This window comes from Platalea leucorodia (assembly GCF_965183815.1).
Source record: "Platalea leucorodia genome assembly, chromosome: 4".
Lineage (NCBI taxonomy): Eukaryota > Metazoa > Chordata > Aves > Pelecaniformes > Threskiornithidae > Platalea > Platalea leucorodia.
In genome coordinates, this window is record NC_138826.1 from 63,504,719 (window position 1) to 63,523,977 (window position 19,259).

The 19,259-nt window shown below is 39.4% G+C and overlaps 1 protein-coding gene across 4 annotated transcripts in view; it reads right to left on the reverse strand.

The window, feature by feature from the left end:
* Positions 1-19,259, reverse strand: part of DGKI (diacylglycerol kinase iota) — a gene marked incomplete at its 5' end in the record, with an annotated part of 114,390 nt that overhangs the window by 63,606 nt on the left and 31,525 nt on the right. For 2 of the 4 annotated variants that reach the window (XM_082309235.1, XM_082309233.1), the window contains one exon: positions 7,360-7,474. In XM_082309235.1, coding sequence (XP_082165361.1) covers positions 7,360-7,474 — 115 coding nt within the window. Of the gene's footprint in view, positions 1-7,359; positions 7,475-18,926; positions 18,990-19,259 lie in introns of all 4 variants that reach the window. The other 2 variants (XM_082309234.1, XM_082309232.1) reach the window with 2 other exon arrangements.

Below are 19,259 nucleotides of genomic sequence, written 5' to 3' on the forward strand. Positions count from 1 at the left end.
CCATATACTGTCCACTTCTGTGAATATATGGATATATCCAGACCTGGGAATATGCCAAAAATAAGGGATAGTCTCAGATCATGAGCCAAGCCACAGCATTCAAATGCCAGATATTTTTCTCCTGAGGCGCCTGCTCTTCTGGCCCCTTGCATCCAGCTTCCAGTTTCTTTGTGCTCCCTGAATGGTGAAAAGGACTGTGGATATATCTGTGGATACAGACTCTAATGCTGCAGTGACGAACAGTAGTGCAAGAACCCCAGGAGATGAGACAAGCAGACAGTTGCTTCATATTCTGAACCAGTACTGTGGAAAGCTTTTTGTTTCCAGCAACACTAACCAAAATTGAGTATCAGCAGGAGGAGGGTAGGGTAGGTGCAGCAGTATGGCTAGCATGTTATGCTAACTGACTGCAAGATTAGTAGTGATGTCCTAAATCCTCATAAAATTAGCTATGGAATTTATAAACAAAGAAGAAATCTTCCATCTGTTAACTGCCCATTATGCTGAACACCTAAATCTAGTGAACTCATTAATAGTACTGAGAACACAAATGGAAGAAGCCTGAATATACTGCATATGACACCACGAAGAAAAAATAAAATTCAATTAACTTCCCCATTTATTGTTATGAAAGGATTCAATTTGTGATCTCAACACCACGATTAACCCACTCAAATCCCAAACAAAACAGCCTCAAGACAGATCATTAAGGTAGATGTGAATGCCAGGAAAACTCATTCTGAGTCTGACATACCTCAGGGGACTGGGGAGATTAGACATTGGGTTGTAAATGTTTAATGCAGCAAATAAAGGATCCTCACTACTGAAGATGTTATAAGAATGTCGTTTTCCTGAAGGGTTTCCACTGATATTAGAACTGTGAAGGACCAAGTAAATTCTTGGGAGAGAACTCTAAAATATTCAGGCATTTATATTAAGAGGTTTGGCTTTCCCAGTCTGGTTTTAATACAACTGAGTTTGTACAAAAGGATTTTCTTACCACACAAATCTAAGCCATGTGTCTCTTCAGATCTCTTTTGTTTATTGTACTGACAAAAACTAAGCCTCCTTAGGTTCACTGGTTGCTAGTTTTCTTGGCATTAGTCGTCCAATTTTAAAATCTTCACATGTCAGGAGGTAAAACACAATGGAGGTTATCAGACTAAATCAGACCACATTTGAGAAGGCGGTCATCCCCTCCAGGCTCTCAGTGACTTCTCCAATACCTTGCCACAAAAAGGAAGAAGCTGCCTAAGTCAAATGAAGAGACAACTTGCCCCACACACCACACAAAAGGAAACAGGTTATAGAAAGAGAACTATGAGGAGCTGGGAATTGAAACTGGCAGGGAATGGATATTAGGACGAAGAGCTGAAAGAAAAGGTCTGGCTGAACAATGAGTAAAGGTTTAGGATTAAGAAAAGGAACAGGAACCTGAGCTGTGAGATCTGCAGAAACAGACTAAGACAGGCAGGAAGGATGTGTGTGGGATGGGATAGCCAAAGGGGACAGCCAGGACTGAAAAGGTAAGAGGAAAACAAATCAGAAAAGCTATAGGAAAGGAAACAGGAGAAGTAGAATATGCACAGAAAAATCTCACAGAAGAGTCTATACCAGAAAGACAAACTATAGCACGATTCCCTGGAAAGTCTGAAATGGAACTTGTGTGTGCGTGCATGTGTGTATGCAGGTCAGTCAAAGTGAGAAATACAATTCACTGTGCTGTCTGGACAAAGCTCACAAGGTTTCATCCATCCAAAGGCAAAAAGAGATATTTCCTTTGACACAAGCAATGACTTTGGCAACTTCCTCTTTGTTTTTGTCATTTCTGTTTCAGTCACACACATTTATCAGTGGTTTGCATCTGTATACACCAGCATGAGAATCGGAGCTCAGTGGCAGCAGAGTTGCCAATATTTAACTCACTGCTGACTTCTAACCCTCTTGATTTCATCTTACTGGGTGACTTTAAGCAACCCATCCACCCCTCTCAGTTTCAGATCTTATTAAATCGGCGACAGAGAAATGCATGAACTAACTAATGTCTACACAACACATGTTGAGAAAACAAAGCTGTTAGAGCAGGGCGGTGACTTTTAAGCAGAGTGAAATTTAGTAGACAATCTGTAGGTAATGCTGCCTTTTACAGAACTTCTACAGATAAGCCACCATGTCCCCTAAGAGACCTCCTCACAGATAGGTGACCATTGGTCCTTCCTTTACAGGATGGAAGAGGAGGTTTGTAGCTACACAACACATCTTCCTTAAATGCATCCAGACCACAGTTGTTTCCCAACATGAACGCATTTCCTTCAGTGGCTATAATCTCCCCTGTCCTGGCTCCATCTGCTAATTCAGGTTTCCCTCATCATAGTAGTCACCTAGCAGGAGGTCCTCTGCTTCCTTAGGCCCTTTACATTGTGGATCTTCAGGAAGTAAAAACAAAGTCACCAGTGTTGACCTTTTCATATTTAGCTAGTTGCTCAAAATAACATGGAATAGTCTCCAAATTAACTTCACCTGCCATATCCCTGAGCTTTAAAGTATCAGAATGCATGTCATAGATCAGTGATTCTCAAACTGTGGTAAGTATATCACTGGTATGAGGAAACTACAGTACCTCTGTACATGTACACATTCCAAATGACTCACATCCTTGTAACTCCATGTACCTCTGTGTACCTAGGATAAGAACTCCTAGGATAACCCCCAAACCCTCAGATAACCCACAGAAATTAAAGGCAGGAACATATGCAATATAGACATCTAGCTAGCTATAATCAGTGAGAGACAAGAATTCGAGGTTAACATCACATCATGTTACACCATCCCCCACTCCCACACAAAGCAAGGAGGCTGCAGAGAAATGGATCGTTAGATTGCAGATAGTGCAGTTGTTATACACATGGAACTAAATTTTCTTCAAAAATTGCTTTTTAATCTAGTATGCCATTTTATTCAAGAGGAGATAAGGAACAGCTGCCTCTGTGGGACACCCAGAGGTGTTACAGAGCTATTTCTGATACTGCCATCACTGCAGTCCGGTATGATTCCTCCTTAATCTTAGTGGTATTGAGCAAACTAAGATTGGTTCTCCATGGCTAGAGCATACAAAACAACAAGTTAAGGGCAGTAAGAATTGATATATTCTATTAACACAAAAAAAAAAAAAAAAAAAAAAAAAAAAAAAACACCAAACAAACAAACAAAAAAAAAAACCCAAAAAAAACCAACTGTGCAGCTACTGCTGATGGTGAGCTATTTCATGGCTCCATCTTCATGGTGCAAATCTACAATAGTGATGGCAGGAAGGACTAAGAAGGGTTGAAGACCACTTGGTCACTAACTAGTTTGTGGTTGGTTTGTTTGTTGTTAATTTTTTTTTTTTAAATATAATTAATTTCTGCATATACCTCCATTGTCAGGAATTTTTAGTAACACTGGAAAGGGGAAAATATGGTGTCATAAAGAGAAAGATTTTGCTATTTTAAAAATAACTCAATTGTTCCCCCACAATGCTGCTTTAGATCACAGTTTCCTGCAATAACAGGAAATCAGAGAGAATGCACAGAAGACATGCAGGCAAGAGAATTAAGTTCTGTCCATCTGGGAACACCAATCCAACTCACTTTTTGAATAGGATAGTCTTGGTTATGGTCATGTAATGTACAATTATCATATTGGGCAGAAGGTGGTGAAGTTGGTGACTAGGGTGACAAGTGCTTGGGACATGTATAGGGAGGTCTTAGAGAAGACGACTACATTTGCAGCAGAGAACATTACAACATAACTAAAATGCCAACATATATCCTTTTCTTAAAAGAGTGCATGGAAGCATTCACCCCTCCTCGCCAAAGGATCAATAAGCATCCTCTGTACCATCATCAATCATCTCACAGACAATACTGAGATGTTGACAGAAGAATGAAGGAGAAAAGAAGGAGCATGGGGAAAGAAGAAAGGGACAATTCAGAAACGGCATCTTGGTTAAATGCCAGCTGCAATGACAAGAAAAGTAGAAAGCAACAGAACGAGAATGGGCTAAGAACGGTCGTGCCCTTCAGAGGACAAAATGACATTCTTTAATTGCTCAGGAGGTTTTCAAAATGAAGTGTCTACCTCTAGCAGAGTGAAGATTAATCTTCATGGAACAGTTTGTGTGATGAGTTGTTATACGTCAAGAAGTGCAATTTTAGGTGAAGTAGTTGATAGACTCAAATCAGTATTTCAAGTAAACAAGGGGAACGAAATGTATTTACTGTGAGTTAAAATGATCCAGATTATTACACCGATGTCAGAGCTTTCAAAACTCTATTATGGAGACATGTAACAGGCAAAAAAACCATAATAGCCTCTTTGCTATTTTTCCTTGAGGGAAAACAACATGAGTTGTTATTAACTGGCTTCCTTTTCCTGTTCAGTTTGCGGCGAGATTCTGGTTTGGTTTTCAAATTATTTAGGGAGGTAAAAGTGCTTTTAATCCTTGTGGGCAGGGAATGGATAGTAAGTATAGTATTCTGGAATTAAGTTACAGGTACTCTGCCAAAGCCTGGACAGATATGTAAATTGAGTCTCTTGCAAGCATCTAGTCAGACACACATGCACCTGAGAGCTACAGTCATGCTGAAGGAAGCTAACCCCACTGACAGTAACAGGCCTTGTAGAAACACTATTGTAGAAACAAGACCCAATACAAGTGTTCTTGTATTTTGCTAGTGCACAAGTATTATCTGCATTTAAATTTTTAATTCAGACTGACAAAATTTCAGTTATTCACCTGCCATGGAAATTTATTTATTTCCACTCCTCTCCCCTCATAATTACTTTCTTTGGTAAAGGAAGGAAAGTCACTTCTCTCTCAGCACTCCCCTCCTGCCCCTTTAGCCAAGTAACTTTCAGTGGCAGTGCTCCATGAAATGATTTGCTGATGAGGACATAGTCAGCATGCTTATTTCATAGAAGTATTTAGCATATGATAGAGCCAGGCAGGCAGCAATCCATAGATCTGCCACCAGAAAACCGTTTAAAATGTATCCAATTAGCTATGTCAGAAATGCAATTAAAATGGCTCTGCGCTCTTCCCAAAAGGAAGATTTGTGTGATTTTCCAGCTTCCTTCCTCATAAAAACTTAATCTATGTAGTCCTCCAGTGTAACCATGCAGCTTGATAACTACTTATGCCTCAGTTTCCAGAAGAGATGCAAGCATCTTGCAGTAAGTTACAGGAAAACTGGGATGTTAAGTCTGTGCTGTGAGCCACAGGGATTTTCCAATTTTTACTTCATGGAATTCAAGGAGCTGGCTAGAATATTTAATACAGTTTGGTTTCTGACTGTCTAGAGAGCACTTCTCTTCCCATACGTAATTTCCTTCAGTCGTAATTAGCATCACCCAGAAGTCCTCCGATCAAGATCGGCCTCCTGAAAACTAAAGGTTGGACAATTCTGATAGGAGACACTTAAGCTATATGTCCAGAGAAGTAGGCTAATGGCCATCATGTATGCTGTATGTTCTTACACAGGACATTCCTGATAACTGCAAAGGTTAAGGTGCGGTATCTTTTCTGGTTTGTTTTAGGTTGATGGGGATATTATCTGCTTTCTCATATTTTAATGTAAAAGCAGTAATGCACAAGCAGCTAAAGGAGGACAGACAGGAAAAATAACTTCATGAAAAATGTCTGGGAAGAATACTCCAGTCCAGCTATGTTATATTATCAAGCTGGCCATGCAGCAACTTGAAAGAGAGATAAAAGAGTCTTACTGCAAATGGCCTGCCAATGCCTGAAAGCAATCATTTTAACTCTTGATGAACAAACACCTACTTTTTGAATGAAAACCTCATAAGCACACATCCAGCAAGTGATCAAATATGTGTGTAACCTAAAACCAAGTCTCAGAGATTCTAGATCATTCTCTGGCATTTTTTATAATGTTATCATTATGGGGTTTTGCAGGTGGCAAATAGCATAAATACTCATTTACAACTGCAGTGACAACAGTGTAAAAAGTTGTATATTTTGTGTCAGAACATGTAAATGGCTCTTAAGGACTACAGAATATATACTAAATACACACACACAAAATTTGCGTCCATAGTGAGGATGGATGAGGATAGTTCTCCTCAGATGGGAAACCATAGGATGAACCAACAAATGAACCAGATTGTTTCTGACAGGGTTGGATAGATGTGGGTTCGATATGGCCTGAAGTCTACTCAAAGTCAAACTCTCAATTTAAACTTGAAGGAAATTCCTCTCCAGTGAGCCATAATCCTCATCCTGTTAAAATTCTTGTCAGTCCTGTGATGAAAGCTTTGATTGCTTTAATTATGACCAAAATCCACTAACAGAAACTTCAGAAAAGGCTGTCAGGACCTATAGTAAAATTTAAGCCATTTCAGTTCTTTTGTTGGAAGGAGAACTGGTGAACTGGGAGAATAAGGAGGGGTGGGACTAGAGGAGTGAAAGTGAAACAGTTTAACTATCTTCCAACAGTAAGATAAGCAAACCAATTAAAAGGATTGTCATCCTGTAATTACCAGAGAGCTCTGTATTACAAAGGGAGCTGAAGCTTTGTTGCACAACAAACAGTCATGCTTGTAATTTAATATGAATAATGAGCCAGATGCATGAACAAGACTATTAAATTGTTATCACAAGGAGCCATGTCCCTCATTGATTAATGACTCCGTGTGTCACCAAGGAAAGGAACTCCATTTTTAAGTATGGACCATCATCATCAATGTTGCCAAAGCAGCTGGCTGTCTGCTTTTGACTTACCCCTGAATGTGGCAATTAGACCATTATATGAGGAAACAAAACAGTGATTATTCCCTTATGTGGAAAACTGAAGGCTGTTAAAGAATAAGGGACTGGGGAAGCCAGATTTGTTTCCCAAGATAAATGCACCTGTGCAAGAACACGTTCAAGGTCAGAGCACATTCTCAATATGAAATTAATCATGTCCGTCCCCCCCCCAGTTTCAAATTTGATGCTAATCATAAAATCTTGAATAGTTTCATACACTAGTAGAAACCCAGCAGAATAGAAAGACTTGAATAAAAAAACAGGTGTGAAAAACCACTTGTTTTACAGTAAATAAAATCAACTTGCAGAAGGCATAGCTAAGTAAGAAAACAGGTGAATTCTCTATATATGCTTTTTATAGAGAAAGTATTTATATAGAGTATGTATGTGCATATACACAGGTAAATGAATATACATTCTGTGTGACTCATCCAAAAATGTATGCTTGACCCTGTGTTTGGGGTTTTTTTGTTGTTGTTTTGGGTTTGGGGTTTTTTTTGTTAATGTAAGATTTATACAGAATGTTCTACCAAAAGCAGCTATAACCTGACTTCTTCCAACTTACAAGCTTCCCGGAGTTTGTCCTTGTCGTAATGTAGCCCCTCATATTCTTGCAAATTAATCCTGTTCACTCTGATCCGCAGGCGATCTGGGATGGAATGAGGACTGCAAGAAAAGAAGAAAGCTTCTTAGACAAGTGTTCCATGGAAGAGCAAAATGGAAATAGGATATGAAGTGATTTTAATCTTCTCTGAAAGAAGAAAGCAAGCCAGCCTCTTCAAAACTGGGCCAACTCTTCACAGGCCCATCACTGCGTTTAAAATTATGACTGCCCACCCCACAACAACATAGATATTAGACCATAAATGACAAGCAAGATCAAGAAGCCCATTTGCTGGCTGCGCAGTCTGGAATTACAGAGGTTTTTCTGAGTTCTCTAATCTCTATATAGCTACTGCTCCCCTCTGCAGTTTGCCTTTTTGTGCATCCCTAGGACCCTACCACAGCCAAAAGATCTGCCAAGCTGTGTTTCAGGACACAGATGCTTTCTTGTGAAGTCTCTCAGGACAACCATTCCTCTGCCCATGAGAACATCCACCCTCATATCCCTGGAGGATCCTTATTCAGCATCTCTGTTCTGGGAAACAGGCAACAGAAATGTCGCTAAGAAACGGATTTCCACAGTAGTGAGTCCAATACAAAGAACCCAGGAGGACTTTCAAAAGCAAGTAGCAGCACAGGAACCTCATTTCTACAGATTTCAGCCAGATTTAGGTGCCTCAACTGTCTATATAATTTTGAAACACTCAGTGGGTCCCTATCTATAAATTTAAGTGTCCATATATTGATAGAAAGTTGTCCTGAAAAGCTTTGTTTTGATTTCATGCTGGCTTCCATCTTACTGTAACCTATTATTTGATTTTGTAAGTTTAGCTGAATACTACGTAAATTAACTTGGCCACATTTGCATTTTCCACTTTTAAAGATAGAGAGATAATCTGTGTATTATAATGCATATACCAAATGTCTGTCCTGCAAGAACTGGCCCCTGGGGTCAGTTAAAAGTAGATACTTCATTCTGTGCTTCCACCGAAAGACCATCTGTTTTCTCTGTTTTAATCTAGTTAATAACAGAACTCTGCCAATGGTATGACCACCGAATACACACATTGCCTTTTAAAAGTTGAAATACTGTGCACTGTCATAAATATACAGGCTTACTTTTTCCTTTGTCTCAATTTTAAGATATTTGACCCACAGCATTTGCACTGCTAGTTTAAATGCCAATCAGGGCAAGCCACATCTCAAAAATGTAAAGTTGTTCTTTCTTTTTAAACAAGCGAGCAATTTTCTTTTTGACCTGAAAATGCTGCAGACCTGCCAAAATACATGGTTTGCGGCCATCTCTTGGTGGAGCCACTGGGATGGCAATTATTTCATTGTTAGCTTATTTCATGCTTTCTCTCTGTTGGTATAAACAGCTCTGTCACATCTGGACAGATGAAAATAAAGACTGAAAATCAAGTCCCAGTTAAAAAAAGCTCTATTGGCACAAGTACTCTTTGCCTAAAAAGTGATAAAGCATAATGAATTGAGGATGCTTCCAAAACTGGAGTGTAAGACAAAATGCTAGAAGGAGCTGCACTGAAGAAATTCACGTTCTGAACAGGAGTTTCTATCTTAATGATGAAAATAAACCTCAGATACATGGAGAATAGCTTCGAAGAAATCAGAAATGCTTAACAGTGGCAGCAAGACGGACACACTCAAACATATAGGCTGCCCAATGTTTTTCCTGTGCTGATTGACAGGGACTATTGCATAAAAGTGCCCCAAGATATTAGCAAACTGACCATATTCAAGATAAGCTTTTGCAGTTTGATAACAGACAGCTGGGATGGTAACTTCCAGCACAGCTTCAGGGGGCAGCTTTCTAACTCAGGTGCCCTTATGTCATCCTACAGAACAGCACTCCCCACCTGCAGGCTCTACAGCTGGCTCAGCAACCCCAAGAAGATGAGTGCATGCAAATGGAAGGGAAAGGTGCATAGATGGAACAAGAACACTTTTTTTCTTTCTTTCTTTTCTTTTTAAGACCAGTTTAAATGTCACCTCGCTGGCTGAGAAAAGAACATAGTCTGAGGAACTATGTTCCCTTCCAAACTCTGTAAAATGCAAGTTCAAAAACGAAAATCATAGGAGATCTTATTTTTAGCCAAGAAAAGATAAAAAAATGTTGAAGTCAGAAAATATAGGAATTTAACTGCATAGTCTTTGTCTGAGGGGAGAAAAGAAATAATTCACTGCAGGTAGTAGGGTTCATGAAAATGACAGACTGACAGCTGTGAAAAGGGAAGTCTTTCATGCACAGGTACAACACAGGAAGAAGCTACGTTGCTTTTCCCATAACGTTCTGCCACCACACATTATCATGAAGGTAGCTCAGTCTTCCAGCCGATCGATCCACAACCTCGGGGTTGTTGGTAGGTGTGGGGAAGGGACTGCTTGTGAACTACCTCTGCTTCTTTGAACTCAGCTGGGAGTAAAAGGGGTGGGGAGAGGAGAATTCAGCAACAACTTACTTCTGTTATAACACTCAACCATGCTACAAAGACAGCCACCCTTGCTATGTGCTGAATTAAGCCAAGTGTAAACCCAAACAAAAAAAACTGTCTCAAACTATTGTTTCTCCTGAAACCAGAACCAAATCTGTACCGTTTTCTTGAAATCTTTGAGCAATCCAAGCTGGAACTCTATAAAAAATATGCTTTCCAATTCCCAGTTCAAAATAACCACTTGACCAAAAGCTGATACTCCTGCACAGGAATTATTCAGCCCAGCACAAGGGATATTTGCCCTCCAAACCAGAACCACACCATAGCTGCCCCCTACTTGCTCTTTTCCGTTTCTTCCTTGCTACAGAGCTCATCTGCGTATGATGCTCAGACCCTCCCTTCCACTCTGTGACCCTGTGCTGCAGTGTCCAGTGCTGCTCTCCATACTAGAGGGAAAACAGTTAGGTACAGGAACTTTGCATCTTCCCAAGGTAAACTGTAATTTTAACTCCTAATAGAAGATCACCGACTCCTTTTTCTCCTGGATTTGTCCTTTTAGATCTTCCATAGCAGATATCTGAGTGATACTAGTCTTTCAACCATCAATTGCATCCCATCAGCCTGGCTTCCCCAGCAACCTACTGGCATCCTTCACTGTTAAAGAGATGAATTTGTTCATGTATTTTTGTACGTCTACACTGCCTGTGCAGAATTTACTACAGCTACGAGATCTTTAATACTTCCCACTCACAATTTCACTTTCTCTCCTTCCACACGTTCCTTAGGGCATGGCAGTACAGGAGTGTGCCTGATACAGGCAACTGGAGACAAGCCATGCTCTATTGTGGGAAATACGGGGGACAGGGCAGGTGATCCTCTCCCCAGCTTCTATGTCTCCCTGTGAGCTTGTCTCAGTCATGCAATTGTTTCCATTTCCAGATGTTGAGGTGAAACAAACTCAAGCAAGCCTGGGGTCACTAAAAAAAACCCAAACCTGTTAAGGAATAATTTTTTGTCTGATCCAGAACAATCATCATTGAATCAGAAGTGATTTTAAAAGTTGCTGTTTCAATATTTCTGTTTAGTATTTATATGTAACTATCATGTTTGAGTTTTCAGAAATGATAATTTTTTTCTTTGGTCCCTGGTTTAGATAAGAAAGGGGAAGGAAAAAAAGAAAAAGCAGAGTGATATAGCCAAGTTCACACACTTAATCTTTGACAGAGGCAAGAATTCAACAGAACTCTTCAGCCCAAAACTCAATCCCTTATTCCCAAGGCCATCCACCCATTCTTCCCCAAGGCTATCTTTATTAGCGTAAAAGTTAGGTTTTCAATAACAGTACAGTGATTTTTTTTGTGTTACTTCCCCCCCCCCCCCCCCCCGAGTCCCACCAAGATTTTTCACTTGTAGCTGAAAATGGAATGACTGAAAATATTTGGATGATTGTCTGAATAGTTATTATTACAAATAATTCTAGTAACTGTCTATATTCTCTACTAAGATTTATTTTTAAATTATCATCCAGACCCAAGACTTTTTAGTTCTCTGGGAAGATAACATAAGAAAAATCAGCAGATCTATCTTCCCTTTATAGTGCTTTGTTTGTAACAACTCATTTGGCATAAAAATACTAGGAAAGCTGTGTAAAAGTAGTTATGTTAGCGCTTTTTGCGTCTTGGTGTCTAAGCACTAGTTCAAATGTGAACTTTCTTGGCAACCATTATCAATGAATTAGTGGTAGACTTATGTCCTACCACACAACTGGCCTCATTTCAAACAAATCATCGCAACGGATAATCTGGATATCTCATGACACAGCGAGAGGAAAGGAAGACAGGGAAACACAACAGCTTCTCCAAGTGTATGTTTGGAGCCTTTTACAACAAGGTGAAGGGATGGTCACGTTGACTCTATATGCAGTGCTCAAGAAGACCTGCAAAAAGGGAGGCGGGATGTTAAGTCTCATGCCAACATCTGCCACTCCTTAAGTAATTGCCATTTGTCTTCCTGCAACCTCCCTGTGAGGACAGGATAGTGTTTGGACGCCAAGGCGAGAGAAAGACAACACTGACTTCTGTAGCTATGCTGACTCACTACCTAATGCCAGGTAAGAAAGGAAAATGTGCACCTTCTCTTTACAAATGTTATTTCCTGGCTTCAAGTCGGTGGCAACCTATTGCACCTCCAGCATCACCTTCTTGAGTCAAATTAGTACTTTCATCTGAAAAGGAAGTGAGCAAGCCCCTTTTATTTGCCTGGAACTGGAGGAGGAAAAAGATCTAAAATCAACAACAAATCTAAAATATTTTTGTCACTCCAAGAGCCAGACACACTCTCCAAAAGCACCTTTTAACTAGAAAATATCTAAGAGGATACTTCCCATGCTTCTGTAAAAAGTATGACTTTTTGGTACATCAGTGAACTGTGTATCTCCGAATTTGCTTCTATGGAAAAAACAAGCATGCCATCTTAAATGGTGTATTGATTTATTTAAGATGTCTATTACATCTTAAATAAATATTAAATATTACATCTTAAATAAATTAAGATGTATATTACATTTTAAATAGTGTATTACCTGAGGAGAAATAGTTCCTTCCAGGTCAAGTGTGGGAGAGTAATCAGCTGGCAAGTGTCAGAGTTTCATGTTCTCCTGTTTCTCTTCCTATTCACCCCCTTTTTATAAAGACATGGAACTACTACTACATAAGCAAGCTCTGTGTGCTAAAACATACAACAGGAGAGAAACAGGACTTGCCATTTTGCCCATTTGAAAAGTTTAGATATCTTAGTCATAAAAATGTAATCTTGGAAACAGCAGCTTCCTATAGAAAATAAACTATTATCAGAAATACGAATGCTAAGAGGTCCTTTCTACAGGGTAGAGATTTTATATACTTAGCTAAGTCCAGTCAAAGGCAATACATTCATAACTCACATATATATGCATATGTATGTGCATATATACACCTATAAATATGTCCTCATCATCCAACTAATTAACTTGTTTACCCACAGAACTCATGAGCTCCATACAGAGCTCTATTTAATGCAGCTGAGGAAAACACTTCCACCATCAATACTTCTGTAGTCTTCACAAATACTAATCCATATTATTATACGAATTGCACAATTTGTCTTGTTCAGACAAATTCAGTGTATTCAGAAACCACAAAGCTTAAGTACATAAGCATGTCCATGTAAAAGCTAATAACAGGGTGATGAATGTCACTGAAAGCAAACATTAGTATGGTATTAATAGAAATGGATGTTTCTAAAGACTGTATAAACCAACTTGCTCAACTGTAAGGAAAGGAAAAAAACTTTCCATATACAGCAGTAGACAATTTATAAATAAACTTGGGGGGGGGGGGTGTTGCTGCACTGCAATTCAACCTAAAATATTTACATTTCTTATACCTATTATTCTTCAAAATGGTATATGATATAGTTAATGAAAAGTAATTTAAAGTACAGATGAATGAATTCCATTAACTCCAAAAGAATCTAATTAAGAAACTCATTCCCCAAACACACCAATCCACAGAATTACATCTTAAAGGTCATATGCCCCATGGGACCATAAATACAGATTCAGGTCAACTGAAACACTCTGTTCATTCATGTTGATTAGCTATAACGGTTTCATTTAAACACAAAACTAAATATCAATCTTCTCAAATCAGGAGCATAGATAGGCTAGTTTACCATATTGAATTTTACCTGATGGACTTTTGATTAGCATGGACCAGAAGTGCACATTCGGGGCATTATTAAATAATAATCCAAATGAGCCTTGCAGAAAAGCTATGCACACTATTTAGTTGGAACAAACTACGAAAGATTCTACAGAGATGTTATGAGGTCCTCTCAAAATTATTCCACTCACATAAAAAAAAAAAATATGTAATTTCAGTAATAGAGAATTATTTTCTTTCCTTTTTCAGCTGCAAAATGGCTGAACAGTACAAGGAAATTGTATTACTTTCTATCAGACAAATAGCATTTGACTTTTCCACAAGAATACAGATCACCTAGCTATTGAATAATTCCTGTTATAAAGAAAAGGGCATGCTTTCTGGAAATTTTTAAAACTTGTAGACATTCATTACATAAATAGTTAATTTAATATTTATGGGTTTTGAGTCTACCCATCTGTGAGAATACATCCATCCCATGGTACACCAGGTTACACATCAGGATCAGAACCATTCTTTTTACAGGAATAGGTCTTAGAAAGTCAACATCATGCTAGATAAGCTGTTTACAAGGTGAAGTAATTTTTAGCACCACACACCCCACTGCTCTAAGTTTCTTACTAAAGAAAAGGTATGCATTTGTTTCTCCCCTATGCCTGAACTACAGCATTTTTGGGATTCTAAAAGTGTTACCATCACCACCACCACCTCCCCCACCACCACAAAAAACAAAAAAACAAACAAAAAAAAAAAACCAAAAAAAAAAAGAAGAAAAAATCCCTACCAAAACCTAAAAACACAGCGCTTTGACAGGAAAGAATGAGAAGGGCCTATTTTTTTAAAATCCCTTTCATTCCACCACTTGTTCAAACCCACAGAAGCAAAGCCACATGTACCTATTCTGAGATTACCAGCAGAACCTGATCTACTTCCATTCACCAAGAAAACACACTTGGCTTTTGATGAAGCTGTGACTTCCTCCTCTCACCCCTATTAATCATCCAGCAACAGGCAAGAGGATGCCAGCCAACTCACTTAGAGCACAGCTGGTTTTCCTAAGAAACGTGCCTCTGCCTCCAGTCACCCAGGAAAGAAAATGGGCAGAGTGAGCTGGGGTCCTGCCCTTGGCACTCCTGCACAGCAGCACCCTGATAACACTTCTGCCATGCCACCAGGTTGATTCAGCTGGGAAGACAGACTTTTAAATTATACATGCCCTAATATATCAATTATTTATGAACCCTGTGAACCATTTCTTATGCTTTCTGTCTGCATAGAAAAAGGAAAAAATAATAATAAGCAGTCCAACAACTCTACAGAATCCAGCGATAAATTTCTGATAGATCTTTCAGAGCACAGCCCACGCCAGCCTACACACATACAGACTTTAATATGATTCAGTAAACAGAAAAGGAAATCTTCTACTGCCCCTCCCTTGCAAAAAATAAACTTTAGGGAAAAAAAAAAAATCACACTCCTCTGGGGCATGTTTGCAGTGACAGATTAATGAATTACCTATCTCCTAGAGAAGAAATAAACATGCAAAATTAATTAAATGTTCCAGTGTTTAGAACAATTGGAAAAAGGAAAACAGCAACCAGAGGAGAAAAAGAAATTAACCTTACTTTTGAGATCTCGCTGGCAGAGCTTGGAAATGATACATTAAAAATAGGTGTTTTTCACAGCATTTATCTACTTAAAACATAAGAATTCCCACAACAGAGCAGAATCATCCAGCCTCTTCTGATGCACAAATTTCAGTGCTTCACAAAAGTCCACTGCTATTTTAAGGCAAAGCTCTTGCTAAGCTCTTTACCTAAAAAAAATACTCCTAAAAATATAAACTCCACCACATTTTTTTTTCTTCCGTTTGATGAGTATTATCCCAGATAAGCCATGTTAACCCAACTGTACTAAACCCTTTTGCACTTTCTTACCTCACACTTGATTCAGCAAGGCTTGAGCATTTTGCTGTATAAAGGCTAGACCCACACATACATTTAAACACGTGCCAAAGCGCCAGGTAGACTCCTGGTCTTCATTTTCTTTCTCCTTCACCATGCTAGCTGTAGTTCTCTTGCACTTTACACTTCCAAGCACAGTGGATTCTCCGATAGTAATTATCCCACTAAACAGAAGCCCACATGCTATACAGGAAAAACTGACAAGGAAAAGATAAGACTCAATTCCCTATCACTCATGTAACGGAGAAAAGGGAGAAGATATATATAAGCATTTTCATCCTTAACCATGCATTTGGAGAATAGCTCACTCTAACATTTTCTCCCTTATGCCTTGTGACCTACTATTCTTTATTTGACTCTTGTCCTATAGACAACACCCATATTCAACCTAACCCACAAAGCTGATTCTGCTTGGCATTTGGATTTCCAAAAGCAAAAATTTATTTCCTATTACTCCTTTGCTATTCAGACAGGTTGTATATGCATACCTTGCTGCAATCATTACTCTGTAAACTCTGTAAAAGAGTATAAACTATTTACCAATAAGGTGACACTTTGTTTTCATTTCTGCAGATTTTGTAATTAAAAAAAAAAAAAAATCACAGCATATCCACAGTGCTTATTTCACTTGTAAAAGGACAGTAAGAACTATGTAAGTCAATTATGTTTTATTTTTCAAATTGTAATTTTTTTTCCAGAACTCCTTTGCATCAACCACACAATGCATATGTACTCTCACATGTACATCATTCTCATCTCAACTGAACATCCAGCTGGAAAATGCAAGTCTTCACGTTCCTTTTAAAAGAGCCTCAATTAAAAATACAACATTTGTATTTACTTACACACACCGTATAAACATTTTAAATGGATCACACTACATTTCTACTGTCTCTGCAACAAAGACCATATGCGCCTAATAATTTTGGCTGCCCCAAATTCCCAGGCATATCCTGCTGCAGAAAACCTGAAATTTATCTAAGACAGGCTGTATCCATCACCAGGTCTCGGCAGAATCTGCCCTGCTGTTCAGTACTAACTGGAAGTCAGGCTCTTTCTATGTTGTTCCAAAAATAAAAGGAACATTTGAATCTCAAAGCCATCACAATCCAAATCACATTTCCCTAATACCTCATGGGTTCTTATTTTAATTTGCCAGACACATTAATTGGCAGCCACAGTGCAACAGCATGTTTAATCTATTTTTACAAATTTTAAGATACAGAATATCTTACAAATTACTTTGGGGCTCATGCATCTCTCTCTCTCTCCCTGCCTTATCCTGACAGCTGATATCAAATGAGACATTAAAATGAACGGTATCAAAACTTGGAGGTAATTTTCCAAGGGATATCCCTCAACTTGGAAACAATACCCATGCTCCCAGACCCACAGCTTACTTAGTGTTCTGTGTAAGCTTATCTCAACTTTTTTCTAGAGGCCTGCTTAGACACTGAATCAGTGAGACAAGTTATTTGTATTACTTTCCGTTCCTCAGCAAAGTACAGCAAATATGATCCAGGGATAAGGCATACTGAATTGGAAATCTTTCCTTGTTTGCAAAATAACAATGAGGAACTTGCAGCTTTCTGAAATTTCACAGAATCACAGAATGGTTGAGGTTGGAAGAGACCTCTGGAGGTCATCTTCTCCAACCCCCTGTGCAAGCAGGGGCCACCTAGAGCAGGCTGCCCAGGCTGTCCAGGCAGCTTTTGATTATCTCCAAGGACGGAGACTCCACAACCACTCTGGGCAACCTGTGCCAGTGCTCAGTCATCCCGACAATAAAAACATTTTTCTTGATGTTCAGAGAGAACCTCCTGTGTTTCAGTTTGTGCCCATTGTCTCTTGTCCTGTCACTGTGCACTGTGGAAAGGAGCCTGGCTCTGTCTTCTTTAGACCCTTCCTTGAGATAGCTATAGACATTGATGAAATCACACCTGAGCCTTCTCTTCCCCAGGCTAAACAGACCTAGCTCTGTCAGCCTTTCCCCGTAGGAGGAATGCTGCTTAGTAATCTTCATCACCCTTCCCTGGACTCTCTCCAGTAGCTCCACATCTCTCTTGTACTGGGGAGCCCAGAACTGCATACAGCACTCCAGGTGTTGCCTTGCCAGTGCTTAGCAGAGAGTAAGGATCACCTCCCTTGACCTGCTGGCAACACTCCTAATGCAGCCCAGGATACTGTTAGCCACCTTTGCCACAAGTGCACATTGCTGGCTCATGGTCGGCTGGGTGTCCACCAGAACCCCCAGGTCCTTTTCTACAAAGCTGAAATTTGCTCTTGAAATTATTCAATCAGTTTTCCCAAATAACTCTTGGTTTGTTAAACATTTTATACGCCATCTATTGCACATGCTCAGTCTTTAGAACAGAGAAGTGTTGGTGGGTTTTCTTTTAGCACATACCATTGACTTTCTTCCATGATAGAATAAGAATCATTCTTGGAATCAAGCTTCTGCTCTGTGAATGCCTGGATTTATAGCTTTGAAATTTGTTATTTTCCAACATGTATTTCAAATTCATTTCTTTGATACTCCTAACTTGTTTGAAAAGATGTCCATCATAAGAGTGGCAAGGCAAGAAGACAAAAGGGATGTCAACACAAACCAAAACATGTATTTTTTGACTGAATAGTAAAAAAGCATTTCTGAAGACAAACTACACTGCCTGAGTTGACATATTAAGTTGGGTTTTGGTTTTTTGTTGGAGTTGGGGAAGGGAGGGGATTCATTTGGGGTGGGTTTGTTTTGCTTTTTTGTTTGTTTGTTGTTTTTTTAACTGTGGACACACACAGGTTTTCATAATACAGCATGTTTCCATAAACAGGATGAATTAGAAGATATCAACATACAATGGTACAATGGTACAAGTGTTTTTAAGTGCCAGTTCACCACATTTTAAAGAAGGCTCCATCTTCAATGCAACTGAAGCCAATGTCACACCACTCCTCCAGGGCACTACTTTCCTGTTTTGATCAGTTGTATCTGGAGATACAGCTAAGAGATCAGCTCTATCTGGAGATACAGCTTATGGCTGAGTTTGTTCACAGTACGTTTTTAATTAAAACCAAAGGATAGAAAGCTCTCATCTGTTTCCAGGGATAGTGCCTGGTGCTTAATTTCAGACCTGCCTGTTGCTATGGATTTGTCTGGCAAGCTGGACTCTTGGCTGAACCTGGTCACCATCACCAGACATGCCCTGCTCACGTTACTCAGGTACTGTGGAACTGTGCCTTTGCTGGTGAGGCTGCCGCCCTATGCCTGCCATGCTGTCACCTGAGGTCCCATTTCCCATTTGTCACTGGATTTTACTGCCCCGTCTTGTGGTTGAAAGACACACAGGGTAACAGCAAAAAACTATGGAACTTTGAAAGTAGAAAAAAGCCAGATACTCACACAGTGAAGGAATCAGGGGGAGCTGAGACTCTCCTCAGGTCAGCAGACTGCACTTTATGGATACTATAGGCAGCAGGAAATGAGTGGCCAGGAGAAAGGCAGCACACGGTGTAGACAGACAAGGAAAAAGGTGGGAGGAGAGGGAGGGGGGGAGAGAGAGAAAGAGAGAGAGAGAGAGGAAGAGAGGAAGAGAAGAAAGAAAGACATACAACATTTAAACAGAAACAAAAGGAATGTGTCACATAAAAGTTGAATGAAGAGACATGCAGAGCTCCAAGTTCACACTAGGAAGCCAAGAGCAACAGAAGACATGCAAATGGAGAAAAACACTGT